The sequence below is a fragment of the Aureobasidium melanogenum genome, assembly GCF_000721775.1.
Source record: "Aureobasidium melanogenum CBS 110374 unplaced genomic scaffold scaffold_27, whole genome shotgun sequence".
Classification (NCBI taxonomy): domain Eukaryota; kingdom Fungi; phylum Ascomycota; class Dothideomycetes; order Dothideales; family Saccotheciaceae; genus Aureobasidium; species Aureobasidium melanogenum.
The window spans coordinates 213,907-236,400 of NW_024470079.1; the positions used below are offsets into that span (position 1 = coordinate 213,907).

The window sequence follows — 22,494 nt, forward strand, 5'->3', positions numbered from 1 at the left end:
ACGGCAAAGCTGATATGTGCCTAGCACTCTGGGGTTTGCCCGCCTGCCAGAGAAAGTAGACATGCCACGTCGTGTGTCAACCTGTCTTTTGAAACGAACGGCAGCAGGATTCCGCAACCTACACGTGAAAGTCTAGGTTATAAACTCGTTGTTGCCGCACGCGTGGACAGTCAATATAGACTCACGAGAGGCGTGAACTTTGTGCGCGGCGGATCAAACAATTTACAAATGGGGGGAAAAAGAAAAAGGAATGAGCTTCGAAAAGTATATCTTTAATACCGTCCGAGGGTCTTGTGGTCGAACATGTTCAGTAACATGGTGAAAGAGTCATAAATGCCTGGAGATTGGTGTTATTCGGAGATGATGTTGTCTATAACGATCGAGAAGGAAAGGCATCACTGAGGCCCTTCGAGCCTAATCGCAGTGATCAGCAATTGCGACTCAGAACACTCTGTAAATTGGCTTGGCTTGATTGTTCAAAAAGCTCCGAGCTGGGGTTTGTCGATGACAACAATAATGTCGGCTCGACTACGCCATGATCACGCCTTCTGAGCTAGACTCCGTGGGGCTTGGAAGCTGGGAAATCGCGCCAATCTTTCTCAATGTAAATGGTGCATAAGTCGTATGTTCATTGCTGATACAAAGGTGCTGTATAACCTGGCAATTAGAAGGCTTTTGTGAAGAAGTGCTCCTGGCGTTCTAGACCTCTGCCTTCATTTTTCTGAAGAAGTCCATCACACCAGTGAAGACGACAAGCAGAATACCACCTCCAGGACCCAGTCTCAAGACCTTGGGCAAGAAACCCTTGTACAGAGCACCGAATCCTTCCTCCTTGTACACCGTGCCAAGAGCAGGCCATGCCCAGTTGTACTTGGGCACACCTCCGGGTACTCTGGGAGAGTTTTGAATTCTGCTCTTGACGACGTCCATGGGTGTGTTGAGGATCGTACCAACAGTTCCACCAATAGCACCTGAAGCCAGATCATTCAAGATTTGAGACTTCTTGTTCTCAGCCTTGGGAAGGAGTTCGCGGACTTGGAAGATACAGCCAAAGTAACCAGCGTTCCACAGGATGTGTCTCCACATTGTGCTCTCCAGGCCTTGGTACAGTGTGAGAACACCCTCTTGCTGGATGACCTTACGTACACAGTCTACCAGACCATTGTACTTGTGTGATTGTGCCTTATCTTGCAGACGGATCTTGACCAACTCGAAAGGAACGACGACGAAAGCTTCGGTGGCACCAGCAGTAGCGCCAGTAAGGACGGAGAGACTTTGGGTCATCTTGGGGACGCCGAAGAGATTACGGTAGAACTTGCCCCACTCGTCATTTGCGGCGAACTTGGTTGCTCTGAGTGTGGTCAGCTGGTGAGCACTGGGCACATGCAAGCAGAATGGACCAACCTCTTGGGAGCTTCCATAAGGATGGGAGCCTCGATACCTCTGTAAAGCCTTGAGAAGCCCTCATTGCGAACAATCTTGCGGAAGCAGTCGATCATGCTGTTGTAGGCCTCTTCACCAGTAGCGGTTGAGCTCTGAAGCTGGATTCGTGTCTTGACAACATCCAATGGGTACCTGGGACGCGATTAGACAGGTGAATATTGGACTGTTCAAACGGCCTTATGTACATGACAAGAATCTAGGTATACGTCAGTCATGGTAGGGTGAAGTGGATGGTATCGATGGGTGTACCTCTGAGACACCAGCTACGGCACCAGCGATAAACTGGTAGACGAAGGGTAGGGGCTTGGGCTGATCCGACATGATGGGCAACTGGACTGGAGGGGAGAGAGAGCGAGTGGTATGGTATGGACAAGTCTACAATTCACACACAATGGAGAACAACGGACGCGGATGCGATGAGAGGTCGCAACACATGATGGATCGCCGACGTCGCTCAGCTCTTGCCGAAGGAGTGGAGCCCTCGGCTGAAATCGAGTCTTCGAGCATTTGAAGGTTCCGAGTATTGATTAGGAGGACTGTAGCTCATATTTATCCTCTGGTCACCATCCAGCATTACATGCTCGCGAGTATATAGTCTGGCATGTGGTGGTCAATTGTTCGAGACAATAATGACTATTGAATACGATTCGCACATGCTCGGTCCAGAAGCGGTGCCGGCGATTCGTGCAACTCATGCATCCAAATTTAGCTGATCAAACAAAGCTGGATGTTGGTTCGATGCAATATTCTGTAGCCATCATAGGAGCAAGTCACGGCCTTCGTCTTTGCCAAAGTTACTAAGATGAACAGCAAAGTGATGATGACAATGATATAGGTGTTGGTTGCACATGGGCCTTTCGGAGTCCGGCAGGAATGCAGCTCCGTCATGTTTTGGGCCCTGCGCCTGCTTGTTTCGTGTCGGTTTGCGGGGTCTTGGCTGGTTCAAATTAAAGCGACCGCCTGCTCTGGCCAGCACCTGGAAAGCATAAGACTATCGACTGCTCTGCCCTTCCGTCGCTCGGTGAACATGGCAGCTGCAGACGTAGCAGGTACCATCGCGCCGCTGTCTTCCCCGTCCACGCTCACGCAGCGCTGACCGAATGCCGACAGAGCGCTCCGCTCACAAGCGGCCCTTTGCTGCCTGGGTCAAGCGTCTGACCAACCTGCACCCGAGCAGCAAGAAGGCAAAGAAGGCCTCCCAGCTCAAGAACAATCCATACCCTCAGTCCGGTCGTCTTCAGCAGTGCCGCCATGATTCTCTCAGCTCCCAATCTGCCTCGGACAATGCCAGCCTGAACGTCCACCACACTCCCAACTCGACCGCCAGCAGAAACTCGTCGTGCTCGGCTCCTCCTGTCAACAGCAATCGCTCGCAAGCCAACACTGTCGCTACCATCCCAGAGACGATCGCATCAGATGGAGGTTATTTCAAGTCGTCCACCAACGGTCAAGGCGGTGCCCTGAGTTCAGTTGACGGTGCCGGCCCCAACAGCACCTTCTCCTCGCCGAACCAGTCTCAGCAGTCACTCACCACTACTCTGACCACCATTCAATCGACCAACGCGCACCTCACTCCCAACCCGGCTCATGCCCACTTGTCGCAGCATCCACCCTCAGCTATTCCTCCACACCTCGCATCAAACACCAACAACAACCCCCACAACGACAATGCCTCCATCTTGACTCTGGCCTCTTCCTCCAAGCGTCGTCGTCGTTCTATGGATACCGATGCCTCTGTTCGTGCCATTGCTCCCAAGAGCGTGTGGGGTGACAGTAGAGAATCTCTACCTTTGAGTGTCCTGAGCGCAAACATAGATCACTCATCCACTCGTCCTGCTGTTGGCGGTCTGGTTAGTGCCGAGCGCGCCAGCATCTACTCGTCGCGTGATGTGTCAGCTCCTGCCATTGCCTCCGATCGCAATAGCTATTACGCGGCAAGCCACAGACAAGTCAAAGACAGAGAGCGAGACAAGGAGGCTCATCGCGATCGTGATTTCCCAGCCGATGGCAGGAGCATCAACTACGATGCCAAATCACTCAACTTCGATGGCAGAAGTCTCGGTGGTGACGTTGCCAGTCTGAGAGGTTATGAAGGCAGCGTACGCAGTGGTGCTTTGGGTCACGGCCGCAACGATAGTATCCCTAGCGGTGCACCAAGCCCTATGGTGGGTGGCTCTCCTCTGCTCAGAAGACCTTCGGGTGCTTTGACCTTCAGCTCCGACGTTCGTGACAAGGAGGACCACGAGCCCATGGACCACAAGACTCATTCTTAACGGAAGATTTGTCAATTTTCCTTACCATTTTTAGTCACGACTGGGATGGGACATTTGGGGATGCTGCTTTTGTTTCCTTAGCGGAGTTCGAGGGTTTGGGTGTGGACTTTCTCTTATTATTTTGTTATATACCCCGTCTGTACTTACAGACTCTCAGATGGTCAACCCTTAATATTCAATATTGCCACAAGTTTGTTTTTTCTGCATCTTATGGGTCGAATTGCTGTCATGTTTCGCACAGAGTCAACGCTCGTTAAGTGTATGAGAAAGGTAAATCAAGACAGACTGACAGTGTTGTCGGGATGTTTCTGGTGCCACCCTGACCTTGAATATATTCTCCTCTCAGGAACTTTCTCGAGCACTAGAGAGAAGGATCTCTCGAGGAAGATGTGCCTATAAGGAATGAATCGGTTCCTTGGTAGTCTTGCAGAGAGGTCAGGCTTGTTTCGTTGGGATCATTATTCTAGGTCACTTTACGGCAGCGAATCATGAATGGGAGGAGATGCTCGAGAGTCACCATGATATTTTCGAGGATACACATCCATTGCTATCCTTTCGCACGGACTGGGTCCCTTCACAACAAACTTGTAGACATCACATGCATATCAAATCAGTGCCTTCCTTAGGCACCACTGCAACACATGGAAAGTGGCAGTTGCCCAGTCCGGACAAAGTAGGAACGAATGACCCCGATGTTTCGAGCGAGTCCCACAGTCGAGCATGTTTAGGGCTCGCGTGACCTTTGGGAGCCTGTTGTTGCCGGTCGCAGCTCCGGTAGGGCAAACTCTAAACTTGACTGGCATGTTTCTCCACGTCCTTGATCGATAACGGCTATACCATTTTTACCCCTGAATTTGATTAATATCGCCATTTTTCCACGCGTGCGATCAGAATAGTGCTGTACGAGTATACGAACAGTATATTGCTTCGAGTCGGTGTTGCGAGTTTCTGTTTGGTGTGCCAATGACGTGTAACCATATCAGAAAATAGAGAATTATACTTCACCGTGCGCAAGTTATCGGGAAACAAGATTCCACCTTTGGAGCGGCGAGTTTAGTAAGCAGTTAGTAAGCAAGAGCTGGCAAGATTCGATATAAAAGCTCCCGTTCCTTCTCGATTTCTCTTTTCTTCTTCATACACATCTCCATCACTCTTTCGCTGCCCGTCAAGCATGGTGAACAGAAGCCTTTCTTCGGGGCGTCTAATAAGACACACACTCTTGTTGTCCTCACTGCATCGCTCCAGCAAGACCGAGCACTTTTTAGAAGGCTTGTTACGAGCGTTTGCAGTTGGAGAGGGGACTGAATGCACTGTGGGACTAGAGGTAATATTCAACATACCCCCTGGAGCTTGATCCAACATTACAATCCGCCTTCAGTGTTCAGAAAGAGGATTACGCCGTGCTAATAATTAAATCCTCTCATTTGAGGCCCGACTTACTGGGTGTAGAGAGGCACGAGGGTATGATTCACCGCTGTGGCACATTGAGTGAGCCCTTTCATTCCGCTTTCACACTGCAGACACGTTTCTGAGTTCGTGCATAAGCACCCGGGTTTGTTGCAAACATCTCCATATGGTTTTGCCGTAAAGCTTGCCATAAAAACATTTTTTCTCAATGAGTTACTGGCATCGAACGCTGGTACTTGTAGAGGGAATTGCGACGACTTCGCTCAGCTCAGCTGATTAGTTCTCGCAGACGATGGTGGCCTGGGCGGAGTCTCGGAGTACTTTGGCTATCCTGTCGACTTATGCATAACACAAGCTGCAAGGCTCCGCAGATCCTGGATGTCTCTCGCATGGCGGGCCCGACTTCCGAAGTATTCTCAGAACGATCCAAGTGTAGCGCGGCCGATGCGAAAGGTTTTCTCATATCCAACACGTCGTCTTCTCAGATCCGATAAAGCCACAACTCGACAATCCATGTTCACTGCTGACATTGTAGATATTCTTCTCAAATGGTTCCCAAAGTAGATGCGAAGGGATATATACAGGTGACCTTTTGGCTTGACGTCCTGTAAGTGTGACTGGTGGAGGAATATCCAGTGGTGGTGTCCGAAGATCAGGTATTAGAGGACCGAGTTTAATGGAAGACAGATCAAGGTGTGGAGGTAGGGACGCTTTTGGACGTCTGTGTGCTAGCGAAAAAGAGTCTGCTTTGTGCTTCTGAGGAGACGTCGGCGGCGTAGGCATTTGAGGCCATACTCTCGGCTTGCTGTATTGAGGCGATGTTGCAGACCTGACGAGTTGAGGCCTGTAAGACTGTAGGTGACTGGATCTTGGTCCTTGAGCGAGGCTATCTGGGGCTGGCAGTAACGATTCTGTATGATCTCGAGGCAGCGAGCATCCAGACTTCGATGGCTGAGCCGGGGTCGATACAATGTGATACCTTGGTGACACTGAGACCGCCACCTTGTTCGGAGTATTCTTGAGCTGGGTCATCTGGCTAGCTGAGACCGAACGAGAAAGTGTCACAGAAAATGCCGTGGTGGTTAGAGACTGGTCGCCACTTGGACTCAGAAGTGATGCTGGTATAGGTTTTGATAGCAATCGGTTTGTGTCTGTCCTTCTCACACGTCGAGGCGGTACTGGTGGTGGCACAGACTCAGTGGTCAGTGCCTGCGACGTCCCTGGCTGCCTCTTAGACTGAACAATGGTCAATGGAGGAGGTAGCAGACCAACGCTTTCTGTAAGCCTTTCTCTTTCAATGGACTTCCACTCTTCGAGCCAAGCAGGCAACATATGGTCGACACATTCCCAACCATCAGGTCTTTCGAAGCGTGGTCTCCACCTCAACAAGGGGCAATCCCTGTAACCACCAGACATGAAGTCTGGCCGTCTTGTACTGGCAATCAGATCGGCATCCCCAGTTTTGAGAACCTCAAGCATGACCATCCGACTGATCTTCTCCCGCAGAAACACCATCCAACTGGTGTCCGGAGCGTGGAACGTATAAGTATACTTCAACATGCAACATGAGAATGTCTGCGCACCAATGCCGAAAGTCTTGAGTCCCGTATGCAGTGATCCAGAAGGACCAGAGTCTGGAAATACTTGAAACGTACAGCTCTCCAGCACAGAGTCTGGTTGACTGGGTGTACGTATCTTGTAGAGGTTGAGAGGAATAACCCATGTGGATGAGTCGCCGACTCTTCTGAAATTCTCACGGATACCAGCTTTGTTGCATCCTCTGGCCTGATCATAATCCACCCAATCTGACGTGCGCCATCCATGAGCCGAGTATTTGCTCAGTATCTGTCCCATAGCTTCGTCTGGGGTGTGCAAGAAGTACATTCGACGGTCCACGAACGTAACGTTTGGGAACATACAGTAGGCCTTGTTCCATGTGATAATATTGACGTGAGCAGTAGAAAAGGCACAGTCAGTCAAGATACTGTGCAATGGCGATGTTCGAGTCAGATGGAATCGTATCTGTGGTGACCCAGGAGGGACCATTCTGCGGAATATGAGAACCTGCTGATGGTAAGCCATGCAGGATATGGAACGGCAACGTCCAACTCACCTTGGTGAGTGTACGATTTTGGTCGTCATCTGACCAACCATAGCTGTGATCAAACTTGTAGTTTTTGTCGGCACCGATATATCGAATCAAGGCATCTGCTTTCGAACCTTGATGAACGTATATGTCCAGTCCAGAGTCCAACCAGTAGAGCTGGGCGAAGAATAGGAGTGCAAAAGTGCCAGAGATCAAGGCATCTGCTTCTCCCAGTCTCGATCTGAACTCTTTAGGATCGTTCACAAATCGTGCTAGTCTCCGATCAATGTTCCAGTGACAAGGCAGCATATTTCTGTAGAAGGGAGACAGTCTTTTGCATGTCCGACTGATGGAAATCACATCTTCAATGTCGAGACGCTGGTAGATATTGTCGAACACAAGATTGTATCGCTCATAGTGGGTGAAAAGGTTCAGGAGAGGTGAGTGTGATGCTTGCTGCGATGATCTCGTATGCCGTTCAGTACTATTACTGAGATTTGTGATGGTCGAGGAGTCTCGAATGAGGATCGTCTGCCTTCGCGGTTCTTCTTGACCACGCGGCTTGTTGGAAGGAAGGCGCTGGCTTCGCAGTAATTCCTTCTCGTCCTCCACTTCCATAAGAAGCTGTACAATGGACTCAGCCGAAGTCATTCTAGTGATCCGAATACACCAGACGCCAAGGTTTCGGCAATAAATATAGGGGAGAAAGTCAAAGGATACTAGGACTAAGGTGGTCAATCATGGAGACCAATGGGTTTTGGTAGCCGACCACCTAGCATAGTGGCTATTGGTTGCCCTGTCATCATGAAACTGTTGGCGAACAGATGTCCATTCATATGCAATGGATGCTTAGCTAATTTCTGGCTCCGAGGATCTCAAGTAGGGGATCACTAGCTTGTCTCCTCGATTTGCCAAGCCAGGGAGTTTGGTGGAATCGTTTGAACAACGACCGGTTGAGTTCCGCAAACACCTTGTTGTCAATGCTAATGCCATTAGAGAACCTTAAATTGTTTTAGAACTGTCAGGCGACAGAAGCTCCCTGCCGCGCATGGGATATCTAGAAACAAGTCATGAGAGTGAATATAGTAAGCGCTCGAAAGTGCGTATTCATGGTAAAACCATTTGTGCTGAGTTGACGTGTCAACCAAGTTCCGGTGTCAGCAAGTGGCTGATCGGACAGACCGAATTCTGGACTGCTCTACTCAAAGATGCAGCATGCCTTTTGGGACTAGCTGTATAAACAAGATGTGTTCCCCAAGCGTTAGATCGACCGAAGGAACGTTGTCAGGGTCGAGCTGAGAGGATCGGGCCTCGCAACCAACGGACGCAGCCGTACGGTTGATACGGACAAGTACGGACAAGCCTCCTGCAGCCCGGGGTTGAAAATATCCAGATATACAGACACAGTGTGTTGTAGAATGAAGACGATAGCAGATACTCGGAGTATATCCTCTTTGAAGAAGCCACGTTCAACATGCTGCGACATAGGTACCTGTCAAGTGTCACGCGAATTGCAAGAACAAGAATCATCACAGGAAGGGTCGAACTGTTTTTTCCTGATTTGTTGTGGTATTTTGAAGCAGCATGAGAAAAGTACTTTGCTTTTCTCGCCATATCGTGACTCCCATGGTTCATGGCCGTGAACCGATGCATCCCAGCTCAGTAAAAAATGTAAAACAGTTGTTCATTCCCATTCCGTGACCAGCGCCTTTTTTTTTTTTGAAAAACCAATCAAGTCAAGTCCAGCAACCCGTGGCGATACGCTTATGCGTCCTCAACAACGGTGGTCTGGAGACCCTTGGGGTCCTTGACGTTGACGGCCTGGACGTAGGAGTAGAGCTTCTCCTTGGCGCCCTCCTCGTCGTTACGCTTGCGCGAGATGCGGACGCGGAGGCGGAAAGGAACACCCTTAACACCACACTCCCAGACCTTCTTGTTCAACTGGGGGTCGAGGCGAACGTCGCGAGTGCCCTAGATGGAGGAAAGAACCAGTCAGCGCCTGAGATTTTGAAGAGGGTGTCGCGTGTGTCTTGCGCTGGCGAATTGCTTTCAGAGGCCCTCTGGGCATGCGCCAAACACACAAGCAGACAAGAAAAGTGTTCACTCACCATGGCGTTCTCAGCGAAGGCCTTGATCTCCTTGATGGCGCGGGGAGCGCGCTTCTTGAAGGTGACACCGTGAACCTATATTAGAGAAAAATCCGGAATCAGTCTTCCGCCCGATACCAGCTCATGTTGGAGAGCGGCCATTGATGGACTTCATCAAACTGAACGTACACGCTTGTGCAGGTGGATGGTGTACTCGCGAGCGACAACATCGGCAATGGCGGAACGGCCAGCCTTGGGCTTCTGGGTCTTCTGGGTGTTGGACATTTTTACGTCGTCGTTGGGCGAGAGGGCGGATGCTTGTCGAGATGCTCTTCGGTCGTCGCAAAGATGGAGTTTCGCAAGATTTTCCCACAGCCTTTGCGAAATCCCAAGCGAGCCTTGGCAAGATTTCTCTAGTCACGTGCGCCTTCCGAATCTGGACCGACCATTGCCATCGACCAGCAGGTTGCATTCAGTCGACCACTAATCCACGATCCAAGTGAAAATGGTGTTGCGGGCTGTAAGTCTCGCATCTCTGGTCGGTAGAAGCAGAGTCTTCACGAATCAGAGTTGCATTTCATCAAGGCGGTATCTGTCAAGCTCGCCTCAGCATGACCCTTTGCGTGTACTCTTCTGTGGCGCAGATGAGTTCAGCATATATTCACTCAAGGCTCTTAACAAAATCAGAAAAGAAAACCCTGAAAAAGTAGCTTCCATCGACGTGGTATGCAGGAAGGACAAGCGTGTTGGTCGAGGACTGAAGCAGATTCGTGAAGGTAATCATTTTCGCATCTCAGTCTAACGTTCTAGTCGCTGAGTCTCCATAGTTCCAATCAAAAGCGTGGCAGGTACTGAGCTGGACCTCAATGTACATCAGATTGACACATTCACTGGCTGGACTCCACCTCAGCCTTTCAACTTGGTGGTCGCTGTTTCCTTTGGCTTGCTTGTTCCGCCGCGTATTCTGAATGCAGCCAAGTATGGCGGTCTCAACGTGCACCCTTCAATGCTTCCTGAGTATTCTCCGATCAACCCATCGTGATTTGTTTCCCCAACTGACAGTGTTCGTTCAGCTTGCCTGGTCCGGCGCCTTTACATCATACATTATTGCGACGACTAAGTAAGACTGGTGTGACTCTACAAACATTGCATCCCAAACATTTCGATCAGGGCAGAATCATTGATCAGACCTCTGCTTCCGGACTCTCTGTCCCAGACGAAGCATCGGCCACTCTAGACTCACTACTGGCTTGGATTGGTCCACTTGGTGCTGACATGCTCTATACCAACATCATGAATGGCAGTTTTGCTACAGACACCGACAAGAAGCCTGCAGCTAGCCGAAGCCTCAAAAACACGAAGAACGATCTGTTCGGTCAGCTAGACGGATCAGCTGAGTATCCTCGCCACGCCAGAAAGATCATACCAGAAGACCGACACGTCAACTTCCGCTGGCCATCATCTGAGATTTTACTGAGAGATCGTGTCCTTGGTCGACTCTTCGCCCTAGATACAGGACTCGCACCCACTAAGCGAATAACTTTTTCTGGATTTGAGGACTCGACTGATGCTTGCTGGGACCAAGTTCAGGCTAAAGGTCCTATCCTCAGGATGGGCAATCATCCACTGGACCCTGGTGCAATCTCGATATTCAGACATGACAAAGAGAAGCGCATATACTTCCGTACGAAGGATGGCTGGGTCAGTCCGACAGAAGTCACGATTGAGGGCAGTCCCAAGCAGAAAGCGACAGTCATCTACGAGAAGCTAAGGCAAACGATGCCTGTGACTTGTTGCTAGTCGGATGAGTCAACTTCATCCTACTCCGACTACAGCAAAGAGTATTATCATACTATAGAAATGCACAATTGTTTTCAGAAGCAGAGGCATGTCCAATGAGAGCTGATACTATGACGCCTCTCAGTGGACACTATCCTGTTTTCTGAAAGTCTTGTGAATTTTTATAGCCACACACGTCAAATGCTTTTGGACACGGAAGTATAGAGATGTTCTTCAATGACCGGTACTACCAACGCTCTTCTGCCTGCACGACGTACTTGAAGATTTTGAGAACGATCTCGGGAGGCAGTGTTGGTAGATGGCCCTGATAGACCACTTGAGGGTTGTTGATCTGGTGGCTCATGGTTGCGAGTACGGGCTGTGTCCACTAACGTCGAGGACTTTGGTGCTGGCGTATGGAAGACCGGTGTCGAAATGGCAGTTTCGTTGTGTGTACCTCCGCGGCCAGTGCTCGCGCTCAGTGCTCAAGTTCGTGTCGAGACATGGTTCGAAGCAAGTAGCACGAAAACACGAGCATGATAGAGCAGGATGGTGAGCCCTGTGTACGAACAGAACGACAGCAGGCCATTAGCAGTCTCAGACCCCCCGTCTTAGCAGTAAGCACTGTTGGCTGTCAAGTTTCATGTGTGTATGTGAGAACTAAAGTTATATTTTGAAAGTATTGCTGGATTCCAACTGTACAGACCACTGTTATATGAACATGCAAGGTGAACAAGAAAGATATGTTCCACATTTCTGCTCCCTCAAGCAGAGTAGTAAGTAGCCCACTTGCTATTGCCATTCACTACATCAATGAATGCTCTGGCGAAGTTACGGTCGGCTTGTTCGCTAGGGTGCAGCGGATCATACCAAAGGTATGAGTCTGGGTTAGAAGCAGCAACACAGTCTGTGCCGTTTGTGGTGCAGTGGTTGACATAGCCAGTTACGGTAGGGTTGGTGCCGTTCAAGTATTCAGAGGGGTTGTTGTACATATCGGTGATCTGTGCAAGAATTAGCTTTGGGAAAGAGGAGAGATGAAAAGAAGGGCCGTGACTTACCAAACCATACATATCCATAAGAGCAAAATGAGCGCCAGGGAACTTCTTGGCAAGCAAAACCTCATAGGGAGTGCGATACTTGTAGACATCATTGACAGTCGTCACAGTCTCCAGCATCCTTCCCCAAACCTCTGTAATATTGGCAGGTTTCTCAGGCCAGTATTGCGTAGCATTGAGCCCACCTTTACTAGGCAACCCATACTGCGGAGTCAACTGCAAAGGCGAAACATTCTGCAGAACAAAATACCTAGCTCCCGAGTCGTACAGACGAGAAAATTGTTGGTACACACAGTCAATGTAGTCAGGAATGACTTTTCCAGCAACTTGACTGTCGTCGATGAAAGCGTAGTTGCCGAGATCGTTGGTGCCGATGAAGATGGAGTAGACGGTAGAGTCTACAGGGATATCTAGAGCTTTTGTGCCGTTTGGGTATATGTATTTGCTGTCTGCGAGATAGGCAGGGACTTCGTAGCCATCGACATCTGGAAAGTCGGCGTTGATGGTGGAGAAAGTACGAGGGGTGATGTTGTTGCTGCAGACTGCTCCAGAAACGGCATAGTTGTAGATATGAGCGCCAGAATATTGGGCTACGTATTGAGGCCATGGACGACCTCCATCTGCTGCATGGTAGTTTGCTGGATTGACCCAGCCGACTGGTGGAGCACTGCCATTGTGAGAGCCAAAGTAGGCGAGACGAGAGTCGTCGGTGTAGCTGTCTCCGAAAGCAACCAGACTGGTGAATTTCTTAAGGCCCCAGGAAGAGGGATTGGAGCCTGCAGGAGGTGGAGGTGGAGGAGTGGCAGAATGGAGGGGAGGACCAGGAGGACCAAAGTGTGGCCATGCTGATGCCACAGAGGACAAAGCAATCAATGCTGACAGTGAGAAGGTAGACATGACGATCAAATCTCAAGAAAGGCAAGTCAAAAGAAAAATGACAAGCAAAACAAAGAGCACAACTCTACCTTCTTATACTTTCCATCTCCTCAAACATAAGAGCCTATGGGAGGAACCATACAGCCTGTCTCGGTTACAGCAGCGGAACAAGAAACTGCAACCTTCCACTAGCCCTTCCAGCCCTTACATTCTCTACACGGCAGAGAATGCATGTCCTGCCATGTTGAACAAGCTTTCTCCGTCCAGAAAAAACGGGAATACATGTCAAGACGTCAAAGATCCCCGCGATTTCTCCACCTTTCGATCTGCATCATGATCGCACCACCGAAAATGAGGGTTGGAGATTAGGCTAAAGGCGATCATGATGGGGTTTCTAAGCAACAGAAAGCTATACTAACGCGCGATAAACCGATACCGGTGCTGGATGACGGGAACATGAAGTGAAGATGTATATGCAACTTTGCTGTGATGCTGTGCGAGCCGCAAAGATGGCAGGAGGAACAGCTCGTGTCAAGGTGGCTAGGTGGGGCATTACCAGCGATGCAGAATGCAACTTCCTTGCCCTGATCAATTTCACACACAAGCTCTAGTCTATCCGATAATAACCTGCTCTTCTATGATTTCCATTTCATCAATGTCAACAAAAGCCTCTGCATTTTGTTCGTTGATCAACCGCATATGTATTAGGTAGAAACAAGCGGGTGAGTCTTGGAAGAATTGTCACTTTATACATCTATATCCTGCCTCTTCCCTTCTACAAAGCAGATCTAATAGCCGACTTGAAAGGGAAAATCTGAATCTGTTCTAAGAGTTAGCACCATCACCCAACCCACCATTCCACTCTCTATCACCAAGGTCACTCACCTTATCCATATCCCAAACACCTTGGCCAGCATAAACATCCTTCTTGATCTTTTCGAGCACTTCTTCCTTGGAGCTTGCTACAGCCATCATGACCGATCCGTTGATCTTCAGGGGCGAGCCTTCTTTGGGGACGTCTTCGAGCATTGCTCCGCCTAGGACCCAGAAACCGCTTGCGGCGTCGGGTTTGATGTTGGAGAGGTGTTGTCTGTTGTTTTTTTGTGTTAGGAAGCTTGTCTGAGTGTGCTGGGAGGGGCTGGATGCACAGAGCCCGATTTATTCAAAGCGGATAGTCGTAGTATGTTTCGAATGTGTAATTCGAGTGTGTAGAAGTGAGGAAATACTTACTCTCTAACAGCCATTCTCTTGTCCAAAGCACCGACATTGTCGGGCAAGATGACCATCCACTCGTACTTCTGAGACATGATGCGAGATGTTGTAGAAAAGGTTCGTCGTGTAAATAGAGAAGAAGCTTGTCGAAGTGCAAACATCAGATTTGTTGTGAAGATCAGGTAGAAGACAGGATGAGCTTCTGGGATTCTGTGACGTTCCGAGGTTCGGCGCGTGTGGGGCAAGTTGTTGGTGCTTTGGAGGGGTTTGGTTTGGAGAGAAGTCCGGCCCGAAAGGACACCATCTCATTGCCGTGTTTGCTATCCAGACTTTCAATTCTCTGATTCAAGATGCATGTATTGATGTTATGATATCCTGTCAAGCATGATAATTGCGGTGAAGGACGGAATATGATCAAGCTTATCGTTGATACGAGACGAAATATTGGTTGTATAGACATCATATAATCTTTCTGTGCAGATCGTATTTCTCAAAACCAAAGCAGGCCTCAAACCAACGCCGACGCTATGCAAAGGAAAAGAGGAAAGAAACAGGTGTCTGAGTCAGGACATCCTATCTTCTGCCACCGCGGCCAGCTCCTCCCATACCACCCATGCCTCCCATGCCTCCCATGCCTTGCATCATTTTCATCATCGAGCTCATATCAGGCATACCACCGCCTCCAGCACCACCGCCCATTCCCATGCTGCGCATCATGGCACCAATATCCATACCGCCGAGGTTTGGCATGCCACCAGCACCACCGCCACCTCTGCCTCCCATCGATTGAAGACGCTTCTGCATAGCGGCCATCTGCTGCTGGTTGTTCTTGCCACCCATGGCGCCCTGTGCCTTTTGCATATTCTGCATGCCTCCCTTGAACTTCTTGGCCATGCCACCCATGACCTTTTGCTGGGACAAGAGTTCTTCAACCTCACGAACACTGGTGCCACTGCCCTTTGCAACGCGGGTCATACGGGATGGCTGGTCAACAAATATCTTGCCGTCAGAGTCGAGTTCCTTTGCTGTCATAGAGTCGCAGATGTAGATCATGCGCTTCAGCTTCATGCTGCCTTCTTCATCGTCCATTTGTCCCATGAGACCACTCAAGCCAGGTATCATACCAGCCATCTTGGAAAGAGGACCCATCTTCATGATGTTGTTGAACTGATCGCGCAAATCACGGATGGTGAATTGACCCTCAGCGATGTGCTTCATGGTGTCCTTCTGGTCAAGCTTCAAGCTTTGGACATGCTCAACCAGGCCAGCCATGTCACCCATGCCCAACAGCTTCGAGACGAAAGATTCGGGGTTGAACCTCTCAAGGTCGAGCAAGTGTTCACCAGTACCGATGAAGACGATGGGAGTATGTGTAGCAGCAACAGCAGAAATAGCACCACCACCAGCGGCAGCACCATCAGTCTTTGTGATGATGATGGCACCGTAGTCGGCAGTCTCCTTGAAAGCTCTGGACTGAGCTTCAGCAGCTTGACCAATGGAAGAGTCGAGAACCATGATGGTCTGGTGAGGGGTGACGGCCTTTTGAATCTGAACCATCTCATCGAATAGATCCTGTTCCTGTCTGTGACGACCCGAAGTATCGACAATGATGATCTCGAACTTCTCCTTCTTGAACTTGTCGACACCTTCTCTTGCGACGATGACGGGGTCGGTCTGGGTCAAGCTACCGTAGTAGGGGATCTTTGCTTTGGTGGCATTTTGCTTGAGCTGATCGAAGGCACCAGCACGGAAAGTATCGGCGCAAACCAGGGCAGTCTTGAAGCCTCTCGCCTGGTACCAGCGGGCGAGCTTGGTACAAGTCGTGGTCTTACCAGCACCCTGGAGACCGACGAACATGATGACGTTGGACTTGCCCTTCTTGGGCTGGTATGGGGTGTTGTGGGGATCGACAAGCTTGACCAATTCATCAAAGACGGCCTATGTGGAAGTTAGCGGTTGGTCTAGGTATAGCAGTACGCACTTTGCGGTACCTTCTGGATGATGCGCTTCTTGTTCACACCAGGAGCAAGTTCGTTGAAGTTGACAGTCTTCTTGATGGAGTTTCTCAGGCCAGCGACCAGCTTGATGTTGACATCTGCCTCGACGAGAGCGTTGCAAATTTCCTTGATCATGCCATCAAAAGCCTTTTCGTCCAGAGTCGCGGACCTGGTCAGGTCGTTGACGGCGGCATTGATGCGGCGGCCGAGATCTTGCAAAACCATCCTGGCTAGTTGACTGCGATGTGATCGAGCCTAGTTGCTATGGTTGCAGTGAGGAGAAGGAGGGTTTGAGGGAGAGAGAGGGCGCGTGTGGTCGTGTGTGCGATGTGTAAATTGGTGACAGACAAGCAGCGAGCAGCAGCAGCACAAGAGTCGATCGCATGGCGGGGCGGCGAGTCGGCCGAGCATTGACCACGACCGCGACTTCCCCAGATTTCAATTGTTCTTTTGCAGCACCAAAGTTCACAAAAAATCCCAGCCGCGCCTCTAACAATCCTATACACTACACCACACATCACACACCATGGGTAATCCAAGCGCAAAGAGAAAGAGACCCGAGGGCATGGGCTTCCGCAAGCCCAAAAAGACCATCAGCAAAAAGTTCAAAAAGCAAAAGGCATACCACAGTGACAGCGAGAGCGAAGACGATGTCCGATCCACAAACACCACCACCGATTTCAAGCCCGTCAACATGGAAGACTCGGACGAAGAGGTCGAGGACGCGCCTGTTGCTGTTCCTGCACCTGTTGTTGAGAAGAAGGTCACACCAAAGCCTGCCGCTCCTGTAAAGGCAGAACCTGCACCTGCTGCAGTACAACCAAAACTCAAGTCGGCATTGAAACAATCTAAGAAGGTCGACCCGCCGTCAGAGAGTGAAGAGGACGACGACGAAGACGATGACGAAGACGACAACCAAGTCGAGGATCTCGATGCGCTGGACGACGAGGACCTAGACGAATCCGATCTAGAAGACGACGACGAAATGGACCTAAGCGACGACGAGGATGGAGAAGGCAAACAGAGAAAGACACGCAAACGCAACGATCCCACCGCCTTCGCTACATCCATGTCCAAGATTCTGGGCACAAAACTCACCACCTCGAAACGACAAGATCCCGTTTTGTCAAGGAGTGCTGCTGCAACTGCCGCTTCCAAGGAGTTGGCCGATCAGAAGCTTGAATTGAAGGCAAAGAGAAAGTTGCATGCCGAGAAGAGAGAGGCGTTGGAAAAGGGTCGTGTCAAGGATGTTTTGGGTCTGAACACCCCTGAGGTCAGCACTGCTGAGATTCAGGAAACCGAGAGGAGGTTGCAAAAGACTGCTCAACGTGGTGTTGTCAAGCTCTTCAACGCTGTCAGAGCCGCTCAGGTACAGGGAGAGCAGGCTAGAAGCGAAGCAAAGAGGGAGGGTGTGGTCGGTATCTCGCAGAGAGAGGAGAGAGTCAGCGAGATGTCCAAGAAGGGCTTCCTCGACCTCATCGCCACGGGAGGAAAGAAGCCTGCTGCTGTTGAGGCTTAGATGTAGATTACGATACCCGCTCATATTCTTGAAACTTGTTTGCCGTCATGTATTGCTCGTTAGCGGTTATGTACATTGCATGCCTCTATTGACCCTTCTGGGAGCGACTGATAGCAACCATGCCCTCTACACCACCATTGTTGTCGCCCAAGACACCACCCTTCTTCAAGATACTGATAGTGTGCTCAACAACACTTGACTCGACGCCTCTGACATCGTCTGCGAACTTTACAGTCTTAAGCCAAGCGTTGGCATCTTCTTGCGAATACTCCATGGTGCCAGTGATGTGCTCGACTGACTCTTCTTGGTGTTCGCGGAAGTACTGGACTCCTTGGTTGAGCTTCTCGGCCATGACCTCCAACTTCTTGTCTTTGGCATCTCTTGCTACGATCATCCAGCTAGGCCAGGGTGTGTAGATCTCGCCAACTCGCTTCAGCTCGCCATTGTCGTAGAACTTTTTCGTCGTGAACTGTGATCGAGAAGGTTAGCACATCTCATGGGCTTCTGGATTCCAGGCATGACTTACGTGCTCCCACATGAAAAAGTCGGCCTTGTCACCTTCGTTCACACCATGTCTCAGAGCCTTGAAGTCTCCCAACGGAACAACTTCAAAAGGCTTCTTCGACTTTTCCAACCAGCCCTTCTGATCAGCAAGCACATACGACATGACATAAGACCCACTACCAATCCTTGAAACACCAACTCTCTTGCCATTCAGCTCATTCTCATTGTTGATAGAGCTCTTGTTTCCAACACTGATGGCCCAGCATAACGGACTCTCGACGTATGTGCCGACGAGTTTGTAGGCAGGTGTTTCGTTGCTTGCGTTCGTCTTTCCTAGGTCTGCGATGAAGCCTTCGGTCAGACCGATTGCGACATCGATGCTGTTGTCTTTGAGGGATGCTGTGAGGGCGCCGGTGCCAGTGGGGAAGGGTTTGATGTCGGCTTCGAGGCCAAAGTGCTTGATGGCGAAGTGTAGCGGTGTCGAGAAATGTTCTTGAGTACATTGTTAGCTTGACATGTGCGGTACAGAGCTGTTTGGGCATGCACATTGCTTACCGGGAATGTACCCGATGCGTAGTCTTTCTGCAGCCATCCTTGACGTTGTAGCGAACCCACGAGTTGCAATATTTCTGGTAGATACAAGTCTTTGTGAGAACATGTCGCGGAGGAAATGCTCAAAGGTGAATTGATCGTTCGTGTAATTACCAATCGCCCCGCACCGTCATTGACATCAGCTCCAAGCGACCCCACTGGCTTCTTTCCTTCTCGAAGCTCTCCCACAAAGGTACTGTACATACCAAACAAATGGCCATCCCCAGAAACTCTCTAGGAGCTTTTCTCAGACAAGCAAAATCCAGCTTGAAAAAAGCCATCGACCAGAAAGAGAAGGTCACTTTGGTAATTGGCAATGAATCTGCAGGTTTGTTGTCCCCGAACCCTTCACTACAAGATACTCAGAACTCATACATACACTTTCCAGATCTTGACTCTATCACGAGTTCAATCGTATATGCATATCTCAAGTCCATCACACACTCGACAAAGTCTCCTGCTACCTTACATATCCCTCTCTTGAACATTCCCGAAGTGGATATAAATCTGAGACCTGAACTTTTGGCTTTGCTACCACATGCAAACATCCACCAAGACCATCTCATCACTTTGGACGACCTTCCCAATCTCGGCACTATAAAAGAAACCTTGGTGCCAGAATCAACAAGATGGATCTTAGTCGACCACAACTCTTTACAAGGAACCCTCGGCTCTATCTATGCAGATCGCGTAGTAGGTGTAATCGACCACCACGCCGACGAGCAAAAAGTCCCAACCGATACTGGAGATGAACCTCGCATCATCACAACTGCTGGAAGCTGCACAAGTCTGATTATAAACCATTGCCGCGAAGCTTGGGATAGTTTGGCCTCAGGAACATCTTCTACAGGAGCTGCTCATGCACAGGGCGATACGCTTATGGAAGATGAAGCCGTGACGTCTCTCTGGGATGCACAGGTAGCGCAACTAGCTCTTGCTTCCGTGGTCATCGACACTATGAATCTTGAAGACGAACACAAGACCACTCAGCATGACATCGACGCTGTAAAATACCTCGAAGCCAAGATCAACCAATGTCCAAAGATTGGAGCTCAATTCGATAGAAGTGAATTCTTCAAAGAGATCAACGAGGCCAAGAAGGATCTCAATTCTCTTACTGTTGAGGAGATCTTGAGAAAAGATTACAAACAATGGACAGAAAATGGATTGAATCTTGGTACCAGCGCAGTGGTGCAACCCATCTCTTTCCTCAAAAACAAAATCAACGATGACAAAAACGACAACTCGTACCTGCCTCTCCTGCATACGGCCAAACAGTTTGCGCAAGAGAGAGATTTGTGCATCTTCTCCATCATGACAGCCTACGAAGCAGAAGATGGAAACTTTGCTAGAGAAGTCGCTGTGCTAGCAGTGGACGAGAGAGGCTTTGCTGCATGCAAAAAGTTTGCAGACTCGTCGAGTCAAAAGCTTCAATTATATGAGGAAGATGCTGATGAGAGTGGTGAACACTGGTTCCACATCTGGAAGCAAGGAAATCTTTCTGCTAGTAGGAAGCAGGTTGCTCCGTTGCTTAGGGAAGCCATGTCAGGATGATCTCAGTCCGTGCACATAGAAAAAGAGCATCACAGGTGGTCAAAATTTTGTATAGAGAATATGATGGGAAAGAAAGGCTGTGAGCGAAGAGCTTCTATGATATTGTGTCTTTGCGGGCTTAGCAGACTAGAGTCCAGGACCTAGATACTATGGTTCTTTGTCGTAGATCAGCTAACTACAAATTGGCAGTGTTTGTAGAGCTTTAAATTATAACACTCTCATATATACAAAGCCTTGAAGTTCTTTGTAACGAAAGACATCAAGTTCACATTACCCCTCACCCAGCTAGGGAGCTGCAAGCACTGTGAAGCCCAACCAGCATGGTAGATCTAACATCGGTCAATCCCGTAAGATTCCTCCCTTGTCTACCGTCTCTGCTAGCTCGTCGAGCGGTGGATTAGCCATAGCCGCAGCAGCCAAGTATCGCGCTGATACAGGGTAATCAACACGCAGCGACCTCACTCCCAAGTCTCCAACATTAACCATGACAGCAGACTGCGTGTCCTCAGAGCGCTCATCCAGCACGAGAAACCAGTCGCTCTCTAATCGATCAGATCCCGTGTGCTCGATCATCTCTTTGAGCACCTCTTGAATGCGAGCATACTCCATTTCGAAAAACGGCCCTCGAATTACAGTACTTGGATCTTCTCCTCGGAGTTCTGCGGTGGCGCCGCTATAGGTCATTTCAAGATCTAGAATCAAGGTCAGGGTGTGGGGGAGTCGTTCCTTGTCATCTTGGCGCTTCACTTGTTCGAGGAAGTTGTTTATAGCCTTGAGAGATATCTTGTCAGAAGGTGATCTAAACAATCAACTGTTGCACGGTTCGTACCTGGAGTGTGAGGTCGCTTGTGCAACAGACGGCGGTGATACCTCCATCCCCTCCAATTAACACATTCTCAATTGCCATGATGTGTTATCCGAGGTTCGCTTTGGATGCCGGACGCTGAGCGAACAGAATAGACGCGAGCAAAAGAAGTGACCCAGCGACAGGTGTGCAGTATGTCCTTATGCTCTCCTCCTTAAAACACGCTGTGCATACGGGCACGCGGATCCATCAATAGTCACATGAAGACAACCTATGCCGGTCTTTGGCTAAGAACAGGTTAGTAGTCAAGAAGCTCTGTGGAACTGGTAGCGTACCGGATTTGCCGTTGGGGCTGATCTGGGGGCTTAGACGAGAAGCATTTACAGGTAGTCAAAATGTTGTATAGAGATCATAATCGAGGAAAAAGACTGTGAGCGAAGAGCTTCTGTAATGTGGTTCTTTGACGCTGATCTTAGAGTGGTTTGTTCTTGATTTGTTCATCTGTTCTCTACTCGATTCTGTCTTTTCCCCTTTTCAACTTCTGTATCATTTCTCCCGCCTTGTCGAAAGAAGAACACAGGGCCCAGTGCTTGTTTGCACGCTCTTCTGACCTGCGCGACGAATGGCATATTTTGCACCCCGTTGAGCGAATGAAGACGCCTTCATACTCGTTTCAATGACATCCTCCCAGCTCAGATCGTAGACGACTCGACGATGATCTCGCATTCACTCTAGTCACCACTTTCTTCGCTTCCGACGGTGCCACCACTGGTCTCGTCACCTCCGCCATCTTCCATGCTGGCGTCTTCATTCTCACCAGAAACAATATAATCTTCGGGAGGAGAATCTTTGGAGATGCCAACAATGTCAGTGCGAACATAACCGATCCTTTCGATATCAGCAATCTTGTCGGTTTCCATCTGTGCCACTTCATCTGACAACGCCTTGAGTTGACCAGAGATGCTTGTTTGATTGGTCAAGATGATAGCCTCATTCGTATCCCCAGAGGGTGCCAAGATGAATTCGAAATCCCATGCAAGTTGGCCTTTGAGTTCGTAAAAGCCACTTGGAAGTTGGAACCACGCTATGAACCCACCAAAGTCATTGACCACATTTTGTCCTTCAGCGAAACGATAACGGCATTGCGACATTTCGAGGTGCCTCAGATTGATCCTACGTGCGAGTCGATCAAGAATAGTGCTCCAGAGGTTGGTGTCGAAATATCCTGTGTAGAAACTTACGTTGTGCAGCGTAAGTCTTCTGAGTGTCTGGCTGTAAAACCACGACAAGTCTGGTTTCTCGAACA

General features: G+C 49.6%; 13 protein-coding genes across 13 annotated transcripts; 4 read left to right on the plus strand and 9 right to left on the minus strand.

Moving 5' to 3' along the window:
- Positions 1-699: 699 nt before the first annotated feature.
- M437DRAFT_88004 (putative mitochondrial 2-oxodicarboxylate carrier protein) lies at positions 700-1,764 on the minus strand (the record flags this gene model as incomplete). Its single annotated transcript, XM_041028747.1, has 4 exons — positions 700-1,351; positions 1,405-1,575; positions 1,629-1,639; positions 1,693-1,764. 4 exons carry the CDS (start codon positions 1,762-1,764, stop codon positions 700-702), a joined length of 906 nt encoding a protein of 301 aa, XP_040876077.1.
- Positions 1,765-2,470: 706 nt separating this feature from the next.
- On the plus strand, positions 2,471-3,716 carry M437DRAFT_78510 (uncharacterized protein; the record flags this gene model as incomplete). The annotated part of the gene is made up of 2 exons (XM_041027001.1): positions 2,471-2,492; positions 2,554-3,716. The coding sequence occupies 2 exons, from the start codon at positions 2,471-2,473 to the stop codon at positions 3,714-3,716; spliced, it is 1,185 nt and encodes a 394-aa protein (XP_040876078.1).
- A 2,095-nt stretch (positions 3,717-5,811) lies between these two features.
- Positions 5,812-7,518, minus strand: M437DRAFT_88006 (uncharacterized protein; the record flags this gene model as incomplete). Its single annotated transcript, XM_041028748.1, has 3 exons — positions 5,812-6,009; positions 6,288-7,187; positions 7,237-7,518. 3 exons carry the CDS (start codon positions 7,516-7,518, stop codon positions 5,812-5,814), a joined length of 1,380 nt encoding a protein of 459 aa, XP_040876079.1.
- Positions 7,519-8,973: 1,455 nt separating this feature from the next.
- On the minus strand, positions 8,974-9,581 carry M437DRAFT_88007 (uncharacterized protein; the record flags this gene model as incomplete). The annotated part of the gene is made up of 3 exons (XM_041028749.1): positions 8,974-9,180; positions 9,318-9,392; positions 9,486-9,581. The coding sequence occupies 3 exons, from the start codon at positions 9,579-9,581 to the stop codon at positions 8,974-8,976; spliced, it is 378 nt and encodes a 125-aa protein (XP_040876080.1).
- Positions 9,582-9,912: 331 nt separating this feature from the next.
- Positions 9,913-10,799, plus strand: M437DRAFT_9926 (Formyltransferase; the record flags this gene model as incomplete). The annotated part of the gene is made up of 3 exons (XM_041029119.1): positions 9,913-10,072; positions 10,124-10,313; positions 10,370-10,799. Coding segments are annotated over 3 exons (780 nt in total), but the record flags the coding sequence as incomplete, so codon positions are not given.
- A 1,040-nt stretch (positions 10,800-11,839) lies between these two features.
- Positions 11,840-13,027, minus strand: M437DRAFT_57721 (SGNH hydrolase; the record flags this gene model as incomplete). Its single annotated transcript, XM_041023266.1, has 2 exons — positions 11,840-12,076; positions 12,134-13,027. The coding sequence occupies 2 exons, from the start codon at positions 13,025-13,027 to the stop codon at positions 11,840-11,842; spliced, it is 1,131 nt and encodes a 376-aa protein (XP_040876082.1).
- A 766-nt stretch (positions 13,028-13,793) lies between these two features.
- M437DRAFT_11312 (uncharacterized protein) lies at positions 13,794-14,331 on the minus strand (the record flags this gene model as incomplete). The annotated part of the gene is made up of 3 exons (XM_041018606.1): positions 13,794-13,826; positions 13,892-14,096; positions 14,237-14,331. Coding segments are annotated over 3 exons (333 nt in total), but the record flags the coding sequence as incomplete, so codon positions are not given.
- Positions 14,332-15,070: 739 nt separating this feature from the next.
- Positions 15,071-16,440, minus strand: M437DRAFT_31834 (signal recognition particle protein; the record flags this gene model as incomplete). The annotated part of the gene is made up of 2 exons (XM_041019217.1): positions 15,071-16,156; positions 16,210-16,440. Coding segments are annotated over 2 exons (1,317 nt in total), but the record flags the coding sequence as incomplete, so codon positions are not given.
- Positions 16,441-16,741: 301 nt separating this feature from the next.
- Positions 16,742-17,734, plus strand: M437DRAFT_58060 (Rrp15p-domain-containing protein; the record flags this gene model as incomplete). Its single annotated transcript, XM_041023326.1, has 2 exons — positions 16,742-16,930; positions 17,090-17,734. The coding sequence occupies 2 exons, from the start codon at positions 16,742-16,744 to the stop codon at positions 17,732-17,734; spliced, it is 834 nt and encodes a 277-aa protein (XP_040876085.1).
- Positions 17,735-17,819: 85 nt separating this feature from the next.
- On the minus strand, positions 17,820-18,830 carry M437DRAFT_57808 (periplasmic binding protein-like II; the record flags this gene model as incomplete). The annotated part of the gene is made up of 3 exons (XM_041023280.1): positions 17,820-18,203; positions 18,261-18,730; positions 18,794-18,830. 3 exons carry the CDS (start codon positions 18,828-18,830, stop codon positions 17,820-17,822), a joined length of 891 nt encoding a protein of 296 aa, XP_040876086.1.
- Positions 18,831-19,042: 212 nt separating this feature from the next.
- Positions 19,043-20,383, plus strand: M437DRAFT_57701 (DHH phosphoesterase; the record flags this gene model as incomplete). Its single annotated transcript, XM_041023264.1, has 2 exons — positions 19,043-19,157; positions 19,218-20,383. 2 exons carry the CDS (start codon positions 19,043-19,045, stop codon positions 20,381-20,383), a joined length of 1,281 nt encoding a protein of 426 aa, XP_040876087.1.
- A 339-nt stretch (positions 20,384-20,722) lies between these two features.
- Positions 20,723-21,290, minus strand: M437DRAFT_57934 (uncharacterized protein; the record flags this gene model as incomplete). The annotated part of the gene is made up of 2 exons (XM_041023302.1): positions 20,723-21,154; positions 21,213-21,290. 2 exons carry the CDS (start codon positions 21,288-21,290, stop codon positions 20,723-20,725), a joined length of 510 nt encoding a protein of 169 aa, XP_040876088.1.
- A 629-nt stretch (positions 21,291-21,919) lies between these two features.
- Positions 21,920-22,339, minus strand: M437DRAFT_88016 (uncharacterized protein; the record flags this gene model as incomplete). The annotated part of the gene is made up of 1 exon (XM_041028750.1): positions 21,920-22,339. One exon carries the CDS (start codon positions 22,337-22,339, stop codon positions 21,920-21,922), a length of 420 nt encoding a protein of 139 aa, XP_040876089.1.
- Between the last annotated feature and the right edge of the window lie 155 nt (positions 22,340-22,494).